The sequence below is a fragment of the Melanerpes formicivorus genome, unplaced genomic scaffold, assembly GCF_026170545.1.
Source record: "Melanerpes formicivorus ecotype bairdi unplaced genomic scaffold, bMelFor1.0.p_v2 SCAF_10, whole genome shotgun sequence".
Classification (NCBI taxonomy): Eukaryota; Metazoa; Chordata; class Aves; order Piciformes; family Picidae; genus Melanerpes; species Melanerpes formicivorus.
Genome location: NW_027142362.1, coordinates 12,525,884 through 12,540,820, shown reverse-complemented (window position 1 = coordinate 12,540,820; position 14,937 = coordinate 12,525,884). Strand labels below are relative to the sequence as shown.

Here is a 14,937-nt window from a genome sequence, read left to right as displayed (position 1 = left end):
AATTGTGTTTTCCCTTTTTCCCATGAAAATGCTTGTGACCAAAACTACTCCGCTGTTAAAGATGATTTCTTACTTCAGCCAAGGTTCTTAAGCTAGAAAACCAATTAACAGATCATTTTTCAGAGCTGGGACACTAGGGGCTGCATTGAAGTGTATTTACAGTGTGATGGATCACAAAAGGAAGTTCCAAGGCAGTCAGCAACTGCCTAGGGGAGTAGTGGAAGCCAATGTAACTTTGTTAATGGTTGCAGTCTTTCCTATCTGGCCTACATCTTGGTGGCTTTGATCACCATTTCCTTAGTAAGGATCATCCTCATTTACTGCTGACAGAAAATAGGCCAGAGCCAGTGAACTTTCCAAATATTTTGGAGTAGCAGTAGTGCTGGACATAAAGTATGAAAACCTGTGAGGAAACTGTTTTGCTCTCCAGTGTTTGGGAATATTGATTTGCTTTTAGAGCTGCCAGCTCTGAAAGCAAAATGCAGTCAGCTCCTTCATTTCAAAGATGCTGCTGCTTAACTTCTATAGTTGCTTCCTAGAAGGACCAGCAGAGCTAATTCTCCTCTCTTGTGTCCCTCTCCTTGCTACACAAAGCCAGGAGAGCATGCAGCAAGGTCAGCTTCTCCTTCCTCTTGCTGCTGTCCACTGACCAAGAAGAAAAGGGAGGAACGGATGCACAGGAGGGGTCTGCTGGCACCACACATCTCTAGCTCTCCCTTGGTAGGAGCTTTTCCATTACAGGGATGTTGGAAAACACTGGAAGCTGTGTAGCACAGTAGAGTGATGGGAACTTGAGCCAGGGTAAAGCTTTTGTTGCAGCAAAAGGAGACAGAATGACATTGGGCTCCTCTTTTGGTCACTACACACACCTTAGTGAGCTCTGAAAAGAGGCAAGCCAAGGCTTTACCTGTGCATTTGTCTAGGTATTCTATTCTTCAGGCAGCTGCCTGGAGAAGGGGACGAACAAAGCAGAAACGGAGATGCAGGATTGAGTGCTGCCATAACGAAGGCAGAAGACGCTGCGGCAAGCAGGCGGGCAGGGCGCGCCTCCCACCGTGCTGCCTCAGCGGCTCCCTGCTCGGACGACTGCTTCTCGGCGCTTGCCTGCCGCCCGGCGGCGCTGCTGGGCCGCGGGCGGGCTCCGCGCCGGCCACTGGGGGGCGCCCTGCCTGCGTGTGTCGAGGGGCTCTACGGACGACGCCGCTGTCGGTTGGGGCGCAGCCAGCCCTGCCGGGCGTCGCCGTGGCTATATAAGGCGGAGAGCGCGGTCCCTTACCTTCGGTGTGCTTTGGCAGCGCTGTCCGTCTTCCTTCGGTGGGCCCTCTGCCGAGAGTCCCGCAACTTGGGGGTCCCGGTCCAAGGTGCGGTAAGAGGGAACCGTTTGTTCCAGGTCTGCCGCAGCGGCGAGGATGAACTCGAAATTCTTCCAGATACTGAAGTCTAAAAGAGAAGTAAGTTTGTCAGAGACATTGGGGCTGTGATAACCCCCTTCAGTGAGGGGACGCCGGCTGGCTTGAGCAGGTGCACAGGTTGCATTTAATAGCGAGCATGTTGCAGAGAAAGTCCCGATAGCGACGGACAGGTGTAAATTGCAATTCATGCATTAGAGGTGAGGTGATGTGAATAGTAATGCAGAGGTAATATACCTCAACGGGTAATCAATCACGCCTTAGAGCCTCCTAACCCGCAATCCCCTGATCATAACTCTGTAGCCAGGACACCAGTTCTTCAACTATCCGTTTTATGTCTTTCAGCTCATTCCCCTGGCTGGAATACTGTCCTTCGCAGCACTTGGAGCACTCTCTTTTTCTATTTACTCCCTGTTCAGCAAATCCGATGTGATGTAAGCAAAATACTTACTGCTTGGGTTTACCCTAACCTTTTTTGTTCAACAGAGGTATTTGACCATCACAGAAAAAAACTTAAATCTCTGTGGATGTACCAGACTACCAGTAACAACTAAGATGCCTGCAGATTGCAAATAATGGAGAAATTAATTGCTTTGGAGCATAGCCCAAACTATTTCCTGACTTTTGATTTAGTAATTATTTACTTGTGTTATATGTAACAGGTTTTAAATGTTCTTATGAAGAATTTAAAATGATGGGATAGGTAGATGACATACAAAGAGGTTGGAGCCAGGCTATTGACTTGTACACAAAGAACAGGATTTGATAATACAAACTTACACTGTTTATATTTTAATGGTTTGGCTAATAGTTGGGAATAAGTCCTATATCCTTTAAGCTTTGGGGAATTTTTGTATATAAAGCGATTTGACTAGGCATTTTAGTTGCTGGGGTAAGAATTTCTTTACTTTTTCACTGTGCCTTTATTCAGTTTTGATTTTTCTGCTTGGTTGCCTTAGAATAATGCATTATATTATAAAAATGTTAGTTTGTTTCATGCTTTGGAAGCTGCAAATAAAGCAAGCCATCATTGACTCCTACTCAACATTTAAAACAGGAATGTCCAAACCTGTAAGGTTGTGCTTCAAGGGAACTGCTTATTTACATAAATAGTTATGCTGATAATATACTACTCATGTAAGAAAAATGTACATAAGGACACATCCTAAAACATAGTATCTGTTTTGCTTTATCTTCTCATAAAGCATTAATAAGAGGGGCAATCCAGAACCATGGCAGACAGTTGATCCTACCAAGCCTCAGAAGGTAATTTGTACAAGTAATATAGTCAGTACAAATATTTCCAACATGATGAATGGCTCTATCTAAAATATACAAGAATCAGCAAAATATTAATGAGGAAACAAATGTAAAGCTTAAGTGTATCTACTTAAAAGTGGAACTAACTGCTTAATCCATTACTTTATGGAAAGTATCTTCCTCATATTGCTTAATGATTTAGATTCAGTTATTACATTCTAGGTCTGATCCTGAATTCATGGTGCTCTGCTCTCTCCTAATATTTATTAATTAATCTTAAAATTAATAATTTATTATTTATTAATTCCATTGATACTTGTGGAAATCAGGAGTATAGAAGAAATAGTTTACCCTTGCCTTGTTCCTGAATTGGCTATGAATATTCTTGAACACTGCAGTCTGAAGGTCAAAAATGTTAGTTTAGTAGAGCACCTACAATAAGAAAAAATACTTATTTAGAGGTATTACTTAATATCCAAGTGGGTTTGTTCAATAACTTACTAAATATTGATCACTTCCTGTTTTAGCTTACTTCTGAAAAGAAAATGTAAAGCTACTAGAAATCTTTCTTCACCAATAAGTTGCTGTATGGGATGAGGTGTGGCAGTGGCACAAATGCTCACTGGGATTTTGCTAATTTCTTCCATATTCTCCTTCTAATTTCTTTCAGCTATTAACAATCCATCAGAAATGGAAACCTATAGAAGAGCTGGAAAATGTCAAAAAGCTGACAAAGTGACAAGTTTCTATTGCCTCAAAAAAGGTACCCTATCAGTCTAGTGGAATCACTTCTGCACAAACTTGACTACTTGAATCAGTGTGCGGAAATGCTTCTGCTACATTTTTAGGGTCTCCCTACATTTTTTGGATTCGGGATGAGGAGTTTCATGTTGCTTTAGAAGTTGGCTTGCAATATCCACATAGTCCAAAAAGCTGTCTCAAATATCTATTTACAGCAGGCATTCGATGACAAGTGTTGAATATTCAGATGGTAATTATAGATGGGAAAAGTCTTCACCCTTTTTGTACATTTTTTTTTTTCCTCTCAAAATACATTAATTTTGTAATTTCACATAGTTTTGATAAAATAGATTTTAAAGCTTTACAAACACTCCATGTATATCCCATAACTGGAGAGTACCAAAAAGCTCTTATCAATTGTGATTCTTGGTATGTTCCACCTCTATGCTGTATGTCAATGCTAGTACAGAGACCAAAGAGTCATCTTTGTTTTCCACATTAGATGAGGTGACAATTTAAATCAAAACAAATGTTACACTGCTAATACCAAAACTCACATGTGCTCACCTTAAGCCACTGAGGAGTCCAATAGGTTATATAAAGGTATATTTCAGACTGCAGGATTAGCACATAAGAATTAAGCGTGGCTAAAAGGGAATTGGAAATGAAATAATTTCTGTTGTATGGAAATATTGTTCATGTTTAAATGTAGGAGGAGTTACTAGAGTTAGGAAACTTGCATTATCCAAAACTGCACAATGTTAATTTATTCTTTTTCTGCAAGGTGGTTTGTGGATGATCTCAAATGTCCTGTGTAGTTAATTCTTTCCTGCAAGGTGGTTTGTGGATGATCTCAAATGTCCTGTGTAGCGAACGATACGTGTTAACATTTCTAGATAAATGCCATTAGGGACAAGTGCTTTAACAAAGAGTAAATAACAGATTAACATTAGGAATAGTTCTGAGAAGCCACAGTTCTTTTCTAATCATTTCTGTGTTTTCTTGTGAGTTAGCAAGGGAAAAAATATAAAGAGCAGGCCCCTCAGTAAATTAATGAGGCAATATACACATCCAAAGGTAGAACAGTCCTTTCATGGATGTTTTCTGTAGGTGTCCCCTCCCAAGCAGTTTCACAATATATGATACAGTTTCTTTTGCTATGAACGTTCAGAATGTGTAGTGCTTTCAGTGAGGAAGAAAGCAAAAGTGAAACAACTCCTAATTGCAAAAAAAACCAAAAAGTCCCTGTAAGAGTGATGTGCTCATGTGCTTTCGGTTACTCTGCTGCAGAAAAGACTTAAGTTAGTAAAGCTGAGTTTTACCATAGCTTGGCTTCAGAAGCTTTGTGTTTTCTTCAAATTAAGGAAAAAAGAACAAATGTTATTTCATTCCATACTTCCTGTGTGCACTTGCAGTGTAAAAATGTATCAAGTAACGATGACTCAGCAGCATTTATGTTCAAGAGTGAACCTACAAGACTTCAGCATATGTTCCTAGCTTTCATTTTAAGGAATGACCTTACAACATGATTGGATAGCATACAACCACAAGACTCCAGTCTTCTGAGGAATACAATTCTTAAGTAGCAGAGAAACATTTCTTTAATATATATTTTCTGTAAGTTGTTCTGTATTTGCATATTCTTACTGGACTGTATCAAACAAAACAACAAGTGCTGTGCTCTGAGTTGATGCATGAATTAAATGAGTTGGTTCTTCAGTACATGGTGTGTATGGTGTGTAAATACTCTGGCCTAAGTATCTGTCAACATCAGGGAAATAAGAGTAAGTAATTTTAACACGATTTTTGTACTTAACTACTTCTCAGTAGTGTCTTTCAGTAGCACATTAAGCATTGTGACTGCTGTCAGTCACAGGCTGTTACTCTCTCATCGTGCCCTGAAGCATAATAGCTAAGGTAATAGGATGTTTTGACTTGTTAGCCACTCTTTTTTTCTGTTTTCCTTTTTTTTTTAACATATGTTTGTGGGGAGAGGTGTTGCATAATGTGAGAAATCAAAGTTTTTTTCTGTGCTTGAAAAGTAGTGTGGAAAGTTCTTGGAACAGTTTTGTGTGTTCTCAGACGGTCTCTGAAACTAATTTGTCTTCTGCATAGATGAGATTTTGTTCTTGCAGGTAGAGCACACCAAGAGCAGTTACTGTATCTCCCCCCACAACTACTTAATATAAAGCTACAAAACAATACACAAATTATTTGTTTTTCTACAAACATCAGAGTTATGACCGTAAAGATTTAACTGGCTGAATTTTATGAGCTGACTTTCATGAGGGCAGTAAGACTTCCATGTCCTGTGTTGTGCAAACTCATTACTTTCTATTCCATGCACAATTTAGAGGCTGTTGAAATCATTTAACAGCTTTCTTCCTTCTCTCCATTCTGTTCCCTCCATTTTGTCTTCTACTCCATTCTTTTCTTGGGTTTGTGGGTTTTTTTGCAAACAATGACTGGTTTTGCCCTCCCTGTCTAGTACTTTTCCAGGGAACTATCTCACTATATCCAACTTACATATTAATTACAGAATTCAATTTAAATGCTTATTGGCAGAAATGGGTTTTGGTAGTTCTAATCACCATTAGAATCTATGGTCATGCTTTTATAACTGCAGGTGGCTGCTAAGTAGCCTTTTTTGTAAGTAGTTTTGAAAGAATAGGACGTTGGTTTCTGCAGTACACATGCAATTGTTAATTAATTCACTTTTATTTTTATTGCAGTAGTACTTAGAAGTCTTAACTGCAGATCTTATATCATTGTGGCTATCCAAATGCCATGTTCAATTTTTCATTTGGTTTTCTTTGCATATGATAGCCCCAGGTTCAGTATTTCTCTGTCTGATACCCCTTAATCCCTGCATTTCTCTACTGCAAGATGCTATTAATACTATCTAGTTACTTCATTGGTGTGTCTGGTTTCTGTAGAAAATAGTAACTTACAGGGGGTCTGATGCAATCACTAAAGGAAATGCTTCATTCTGCTGTTCTCATCTGTCTCCCTCGGTGCAGAGGGCAGTTGTCCCTCGGACCAGCTGTAGAAAACAAATAGGAGTAATGGGGATGATTCACTGAATCTGTCCAATATTTGGTATTGGACATTTCCCAAAAAAGCTTTCAGATTAAACAAACACGGCCAGGCTACTCAGCACAGTGTTAATTCACTGTCTGAAATCTTTGCTGTACAGCACATCCCTGCCACACAGGGAGCACCCAAGATAACGAGATCACCTGAACGTGTAACTAAAATGGAAATAAGTAAGTGTTAGTGAGAAAGTGGACTCTGGGCACTTGCAGTTGGACTAAGTAACTATTGACTCACATCAGCCCCTGAGAATACAGAGCCGGCAGATTGTTTGCAGAAAGCTATCTCCCATCATAAAACAGCCATCACTGCTAATTGCACCCTTCAAACAGAGCCCCAAGAGTGAGCAGACACCCAATCTGAACCCAGAGTTCTCCTGTGGTGCCTCACCACGATCAAAGATAGCACCTGTACAACACACTTCAGGAAGCTACACCAACCCTATTTATGCTGTACCTTGACTTGGTGACCAAAGGACTTGGTAAAAGCTAATTATAACCTCATTAATGTGTGTGTTCTGGCAAGAGAGGTTAATGGTGTCATGTCTTCACAGAATCATGGAATTATTACTGAGGCTGCAATAGACCTCTGAGATCACCAAGTCTTGCAAGGTTCACAAGTAATGTACAGTCTCTCCTATAACATGGAGAGCCTGAGGTCTCTGACAGGTTATTATGAGTGAAAAGTGTCCTGCTGGTATTAGTCACCACACCCTGCTGCCTGCTGCCACCCCCAGCCACTGTCTGTCAGGGAGCCTGAGGCAGCCATGGTGCTTTCCCACCATTGTCAGCTGCCTCCATGATCTCTCACAAGAGAGTGAGTGCCAACAATGTGCATTTGCAATCCAGTAGGCCAATCAAATCCTGGGTTGTATCAAAAGAAACGTGGCCAGAAGGTTGAGAGAGGGAACTCTGCCACTCTGCTCTGGTGAGACCTCACCTAGAGTATTATGTCCAGCTCTGGGGCCCCCAACACAAGAGAGTTATGGACCTGCTGGAGTGGGTCCAGAGGAGGGCCACCAAGATGATAGGAGGGCCACCAAGATGATGAGAGGGCTGGAGCACCTCTCCTGTGAAGGTGGTCTGAAAGAATTGGGGCTGTTTAGCCTGGAGAAGAGGACTTCAGGGAGACCTTAGAGCTACATTTCATTATCTGAAGGGTTCCTACAGGAAGGCTGGGGAAAGACTGGTTAAAAGGGCTTGTAGAATGAGGGGCAATGGTTTTAAACTGGAGCAGGGTAGATTTAGGTTGGACATAAGGAAGAAGTTCCTTATAATGAGAGCAGTAAAATACTGGAACAGGCTGCCCAGGGATGTGGTTGAGGCCCTGTCCCTGGAGACATTAAAGATCAGACTTGGTGTGGCCCCAGGCTGCCTGGTCTAGTTGGAGGTATCCCTGCTCACTGCAAGCTGTTAGACAAGATGACCTTTGAGGGTTTCTTTCAACCCAATACAATCTGTGAATGTATGTGTGACTGTTAAAATCCAGCTTTGCCAGCTGTCAAGCAGAAGACAGAAAAATCAGTGTCTTCAACTTGAAACATTTGATCTGGGCTGTACTACACACGTATTACTCACTCTCTCACTCTCTTTCTCTTACACCCTCCTCCCTGTTTTCTACCAAGACTCCTTTCCTCTTTTCCTTGCTGGCATGTCTTTTCATCTTGCCAAATCTCTTTCTGTCTTGCCCACACAGAAAAACTTAAAATCTTCTTGGCCTAATTGATTTCCACTCATATTACTGTTTGTTAGTACACCTGAACTATGTTCTAGGAAGTGACACGTGTAAAATGAGTAGGCCAGAACATAATTAGGCTGGTGGTTTAAACTCAGAAATCAAGCAAAAAAAAAATGCCATGCTTGTAATGTTCATCTTTCATTCTCCTTCCCCCCTGTTCTGCTTTGCTTTATTCATGCTAATGGTATCATGCACTCACATAAAAACATTTTTAAGATATTAACATTATGTTGGTAGGAAGGATCCATTCCACTGAAACCTACCTCTTAATTATGCTACTGCAGTAAAATGAAGGCCAAGTCTGCTAATAATATTACAGGAGACTGTCTGTTCCTTACCAAAATATCTCTTGATATGAGTAAAGGCTTTTTTGTTACAGAAATTTGATTCATCTGATTGTTTCCTTGCAAGAAAATGGCAGAATAACTTATTCATGCTCTTCATTCTCTGTAATTCCAAACTTAAAGAGCTCTGGCAGTTTTTAGTTCTAAGCACTACAAATCATTGGGATCCCTGTAGCCTTGCAGACCGTGAGTGGCAGCCCAGGCAACAGCTGTGAAACAGCTTTTCATTTGTGTATTTCCTTTTTCTCTTTGAGTAAATTGGGAAACATAATTTCTTCACTGAGTCCTCTTTCAGCCAGACTTGCTGATTTCACTGACCCCAAGTGTTGCTGAAGCAGAGGAAGGAGATGATAGCTCTTAAACTTGGGACTTAGCACAGCAATTGATTTTAAAAGCAGAATTCCCTGCTGAAGTGTGAGAGTTCTGGACAGACGCTGTTGTTACCAGATGGTGGCAAACTGAGGATTTACAGACTTAGGAGGAAAAGTCATTGGGATACAGCACTGAAAATAGAAAGTTTGGACCAGAGCTCTGTACCTATTCAGTCAGCTTTGCCTAAAGGAACATACATTGAATGATGCAGTCACAAGGGAGAGCTGCCTGACATCCCACTTTATGGTTACAGCTCTTCTCTAGAACAGTTGTGGTTTTCAAGCCACTTCCCAACACTTTAGTCTTTTGTATGGTATTTTGTGTGAGACCAATCTGTTCTGCTAGATCAGAGGTGGACTGCAAGTGACTGTGGGCTAGAGTGCTTCACCAGCCTTTTGCACAGAACTGTATTTCATCTCTGGAAAGGATTCATGCATGTTGTGATGTGTGAGGGAGGAACACCCACCTTATCACCCCACCAGATTGTTACACAGATTGTTAACAACACAGCAATTGTGAAAAGTTGGAGTTCTTTGTCTGTTCCAGTATTGTAGAACACGTGGATTTTTCAATTACAAAATTCATGTAGGCTCAACATGATGCATTAACAGATGCAGTTTATTTCAACATAGTATTACATCGTGATGTGTAGAGAGCACATGGGAGTCGCTGTGGGTGCAATCAGTAGCTGAGAGGTCAGGAAGCCACATAAGTTTGAAAAATCTCTAAGTGCGTGTGTGAAGCTTTCAGCTTTAGCAGCAAACAACTCATTTTTGCACTCCTGGTTTGTGTCATTTCTTTAATTGAAATAAATGTATTTGCAGTGGGCAGGTAACTAATAAACACCATTCTTTTTCAGACTTGATGTTGCCGCTGCATGAACAAGGAAACAAATGCAGAAAAATCAGACTAGTTGTAATTCCTGGTAGTAACAGGAAAATCTTATCAGCTTGCCAAAGAAAAGCAAAGTCATCTACTTGTAATAAATCACTGATTCACTGCATCAAAACAAAGGGAAAGCTGTTTTTCTATTCAAGCTGTTAAGAATGTTTCATTTAACGATGCCTCTCCCTCCTGCTGTATGACATTTTATAAGGATGAATATTTTTTTTAATGACTTAGCATCATGCTACCAATGCTGTTAGCATTATTAAATTGTACACTAGCATTATCTTGCCTTTATTTTTGCTCTTGCTAAGTGCTTTGAATGAAACATGCTATGGTCAAAAATCAGAACTTGCCTTAAAGACTGGAGTATCCACTTTACATCCCAAAGCAGAAATACACAGCAAAATCCTAGCCATACTGACTTGTAGCTCTGTTCATGGCCTCACTGCCAAACTCAGCCATAATTTTAATGTCAGTTTTAAGTTATAGGAATGTTTTCATACTGATTTCCAGGAGGCAAGAAACTAATCTAACCAAACCTGTGGTGGTTATGTACATGGTTTGTTTTTATTAATTCTGTCTTCTTACAAGAAATAAAAACACATATGAGTAGGGTATGTCATTGCTTAAGTTCCTCTGTGTGTATTACTGCAAAGAGGAAGCTTTTGTGGTATGCAAAGCAGGGTGATACATGGAAGTTTTGGTCTGAGGTACATGTTGATAGGTGTAAAGTACAAAGGCATACACCCTCTGTAGGCGAGTGCTTTAAATAAACAAAATTGTCACCAAAATCATAGGTGGATTTACTCAATAAAGAACCAAACTGCTTGACCTTTCTATCTCTTTTTAGAAATACCCACAGCTGGCTGGCTGTACCACCTATGTAACATCCATTCCTCCATAAGGCATACTCAAGCACAAAGCTATTCCTGTAGTTATAGATGAAGATTTGTTGAAGCAATGTGAATCAAACACTAAGATAACATTTTGGACTTCTTTCTTCTTTGTGGAGCAGATAAAATATGGCAACCCAACAAAGAAGGAAGTTGGGGACAAAACTCAAATATATGTATGTGGGTTCGGTCTAGATGGGTAAAACACACATGCTTAAGAGAAAAATGACTGTGCAACCAGTCATCAGACATCCTAGTTGAATTGCACAACAGACAGATTAATGCTGCAATCTGTAAACTAAGTTACTACTGACTTCATTTGTGGCCACCACAATTTAGTCCACAAATATTAGTATGCTCCATACTTGGCTGTATGATGACATAATGGAGTCTAAAGTTTTCCAGTTGTTATCTGCAGTAACCACATGATCTGGCTTTATCTGTTTTCTTCCCTCCTTCCTTTCTTTGTACACAAACACACCTTGTATCATCAACAAAATATGAACGCTCTTAAAAGAGAGATAAACACATCAGTATGAATAGCCTTTTTAACTATAGCAATTGATGGACTCATTAGTAGGATTTGATTTTCTTATTACTCCTGCTCTATGAACGGCTACCTTATAGTTCTGACAGCTAAAATTCCTCAATTCCATCAATTCCTCTTTCAGAGAAACCTCAAATGTAGTAAACCTGAGTGTGGAAGAATAATAATCTACTTTCTTTGCTGCTTTACACAGACAGTTAATAGATACAGTATAAGGTGGTACCCTGCATAGCTATCCACAAGTGAGCGTATCTACAACATATCTCCATTTACAGCTTAATGCACATGCCTCTTGAACTTTTGATATGTTATTTTCATTCAAATTACCTGTTATATGACTTGATCTTTGCTCTGTGGCAAGTTCCAGCAGCAGGCTGCCTGAAAACCATCATAATTTGTTCCACGTAGGTTCTATTTAAAGCAAATAACTAAGCAGAAAGAAAACAGTGTGTGTAACTGGTTGGGCAATTTCTGTTTCTAGTCAAAGGTGTGAGTCTTCTGCAGAAGCTTAGTAAATACAGGCTTGCTTAATAGCTTGAAGAAATGAAAGAAGATTTTACTGGAAGGAAGTTGTGGTTACGAGTTCTTCAGCCTCTGTCATTAGTATTTTCTCTCTGTGAAGCCTGTTCAGCTAGATCAAAATAGAACATCAAACTAGCAATTGCAGAGTGTGAACACAATTATATTCTACACTTTTAATTGTATCTGCCTGATCTGAAACAAAACTGCTTTGCTCAGTGTATGTTTTTGATTGAAACTGTCACCAGATCCTTTATAAGAAATCAGACAGTCATGGATATTACAGATGGAAGTATGTGTTATCCCAGAAACATGAACTCAGCATCCCAAAGAAGCAATACTTATTTTCATACAAAGGGCTTTCATGATAACTTACATTGTTTACATTAATGAATATAATTTGTTCTGATTGCATTTCAGATGCCCAGAGTCACAACAATTTCCATTCACGTAATTTCTTATTGCATACTTGGAACCGGAGGGAGGCATCTGAGCATTGTGTTCCATGATATTTACCTGCATATGTAGCAAGTCTCTTGAGTCCTTCCCAGTAATCGGTTAGCAAATCTGAGCTACATGTGTGCTTCTCTGTATTGCATCCAGTATAAAGTTAAATCCTCTTTGTTATCCTTAGGAAAAATTAAGGCTTTTTTTTTGCCATCTTTTTTTTTTAGTTATAAATAAGACATTTTAAACATTTGTGACAAAATCTGTTCCTTCAACACACGGAACTCTCTCGTTTTACTCGGTACACAACTCTTTTTATTAAAGCCAGGACTAGAGCACCACCTTCTGGTAAATTTGGGAAAGGCCTTGGAGGTTGACAGGTCAGAGAGGGAAGCATTTGCCATGCCTTGTTCTTACAGTGGGCTTGGGAAAAGGAACACATGAACTCCATAAAGAGTTCAAGAGTAATCGTATGTCAGGTTCAAGTATGTAGCATGATTTTAACTAGGAAAATATTCTGTTCTTTCTCTTTTTATTTTCACTCGAAAATTCTATTTGAATTTAAAGGTCAGTTACTAGAATTAAATATCTGGGTTTATATGTTTCAGTCTCATCAATTTATGTAGAGGTGTATTAGATAATTTCTTTGTGTGTTCTGGGAAAAAGAAATAGGAAGAGCGCAGGGACTTTGGTGCTCTTAATGCACCTGAGACGAAAGCAAACTTTTTGTCTGCTTGCCATCTGGCTGCTTTTATGTATACATCAGCTGAATCAAAAAATCTCTGTATGTATCAGTACACAGTTTAATGTGAAACATAGTCTGGACAGATGGCATTGACTGGGTCCTTTTACCTTCATGTACTGCCTAGTCACAATCCTGGAAAAAACCAGCTTATCTTTTCACCAGGTATAATAGTAAGGTAACTATAAAAGATAAAATTATGTCTGTGTTTATAAAAAGGCTTTCTTTTTCACCTTGCAGAAATTGATGCCATAAAAGGTGTAAATGCCTCATGACTATAATAAAATAATTAAGTTGTTTTGTCCTGTACATTTAGTACTGGTTGTTTTCAAATTGTGTAGTACAGAGACCAAAAACAAAAAATCCCAGAACATGATGGAGAAAAGGAAAACAGAGAAAAGAGAGCAAAAATATATATTTGGATATCATTATTTTACAGTTGTAAACATAAAAGGCAGTCTTAGGCTTAGGGTGAGGGATAAGGGTTAGCGTCAGGGTTAGGGTTAAGTTTAGGGTTAGGTTTAGTGTTAGGGTTAGGTTGGAAAGAATCACTATTTATTCTGGCATCTTGAAAAGTTGTCAGGTATGTCACCAAATCATAGTATCATAGTATCAGTCAGGGTTGGAAGGGACCACAAGGATCATCCAGTTCCAACCCCCCAGCCACGGGCAGGGACACCCCACACTAGATCAGGCTGGCCAGAGCCTCATCCAGCCTGGTCTTAAACACCTCCAGGGACGGCGCTCAAACCACCTCCCTGGACATTTATGATCCTTCCCAGAGGATTTAGCCATATAAAACTGAGAAGAGTAGAACAGAAGGGTTTGTCAGCTCCAGAACACAGTGTCGGTACCCTACATGATTAATAAATCAACGATGGAGGAGGACGGAAAGGGGATTAGAGCAATTAAGGGTGGGAAAGGTGGAAGACATTTATTTTGGTATTCTAAGGTAGAAAGCAAATCTAGTGGCTTTCAAATTAGTTCTTGTTAGCAACTCAGTATTTGGAACAATTTTTTCATCTAGAGATCACAGAGGAAATGGACCTTGGGCAATCACGTATTTGAACAGAGCAGGCCTTGCAAGTCATTTGGGAGTGTTTCACTCTGTGCTTCAAGGTTAGCTGCTTGTGATCATGTAAGCAGCAGGTGCAAGTTGGACATTATTAAACTGTGGAGAGGGTAAAGCACAACAAGAAAGTTAAAGAGCAGTGGCACAATGCAAAGTTCTGATTAAACATGCCTAGGTGAGCTAACTCCTGAAATGACTGAACGTGCTTGGAGCAACCAGCATGAAAAAAACCTCTTGGCAATGCTATTTTGAATGGATAGAGGGAAATGAGATGGTTATTTACAGAGGATCACCCCCTCCCCTTCTTCTCTCTTAGTGGAGTCTAGGAAGCTACTGCAGTATGTATCCTGTCTAATTACCCAACAACCTATGTTCATTTATATTTTTGTAGTATCTGTAGAGAGAAATAATACTTAACAGCCCTGCTCTATGCAGCATCAATGCATCTTCCTCATGAAACCCAGCCACAATACCAGAACAAAAGACTTACTACTCATTAGTTAGGTGGGTGTCTTTTGGATATTTTAGCTTTATGTCCAAAAACTACCCTGAAATGCCAGCATACTGCTTTTCTTAGTTATTGTGCCCATTGGGAGTGATTGTGCATGAAACCAAAGATTTGTACAGTAGTAAAATAACTAAAGACCAGATTCAGATATGACATTTTAAATGGTAATCCTGTTCTTGTAGAAAGAAACGCTGCTGGTATTGAAAAGACTAAATGTCAACACCATTTTGGAGAAAAAAGAAAAAAAAGACAAAACAAAAACCTCAACAGGATAAACATTTAAGAACAAAAGAGTGGGATGTGAGTGATTGCAATCTACTAGATACAAAAGTGCTTTATTGACTCGTGGAAGTATGTTGTCATCA

General features: G+C 39.7%; 1 protein-coding gene across 1 annotated transcript; it reads left to right on the top strand.

Annotated features, from left to right (window-relative positions):
- Positions 1–1,221: 1,221 nt before the first annotated feature.
- CUNH15orf48 (chromosome unknown C15orf48 homolog) lies at positions 1,222–5,132 on the top strand. The gene is made up of 4 exons (XM_068143748.1): positions 1,222–1,451; positions 1,755–1,843; positions 2,615–2,675; positions 3,340–5,132. The coding sequence occupies exons 1-4, from the start codon at positions 1,410–1,412 to the stop codon at positions 3,406–3,408; spliced, it is 261 nt and encodes an 86-aa protein (XP_067999849.1). The 5' UTR covers positions 1,222–1,409; the 3' UTR covers positions 3,409–5,132.
- The last annotated feature ends 9,805 nt before the right edge of the window (positions 5,133–14,937 follow it).

Excerpts from the sequence above, each read along its gene's own strand:
- CUNH15orf48 (XM_068143748.1), top strand. The coding sequence starts at position 1,410 with ATGAACTCGAAATTCTTCCAGATACTGAAGTCTAAAAGAGAA. Across the intron at positions 1,452-1,754 it reads TACTGAAGTCTAAAAGAGAA|CTCATTCCCCTGGCTGGAAT; the intron begins GTAAGTTTGTCA and ends TATGTCTTTCAG. Across the intron at positions 2,676-3,339 it reads ATCCTACCAAGCCTCAGAAG|CTATTAACAATCCATCAGAA; the intron begins GTAATTTGTACA and ends AATTTCTTTCAG.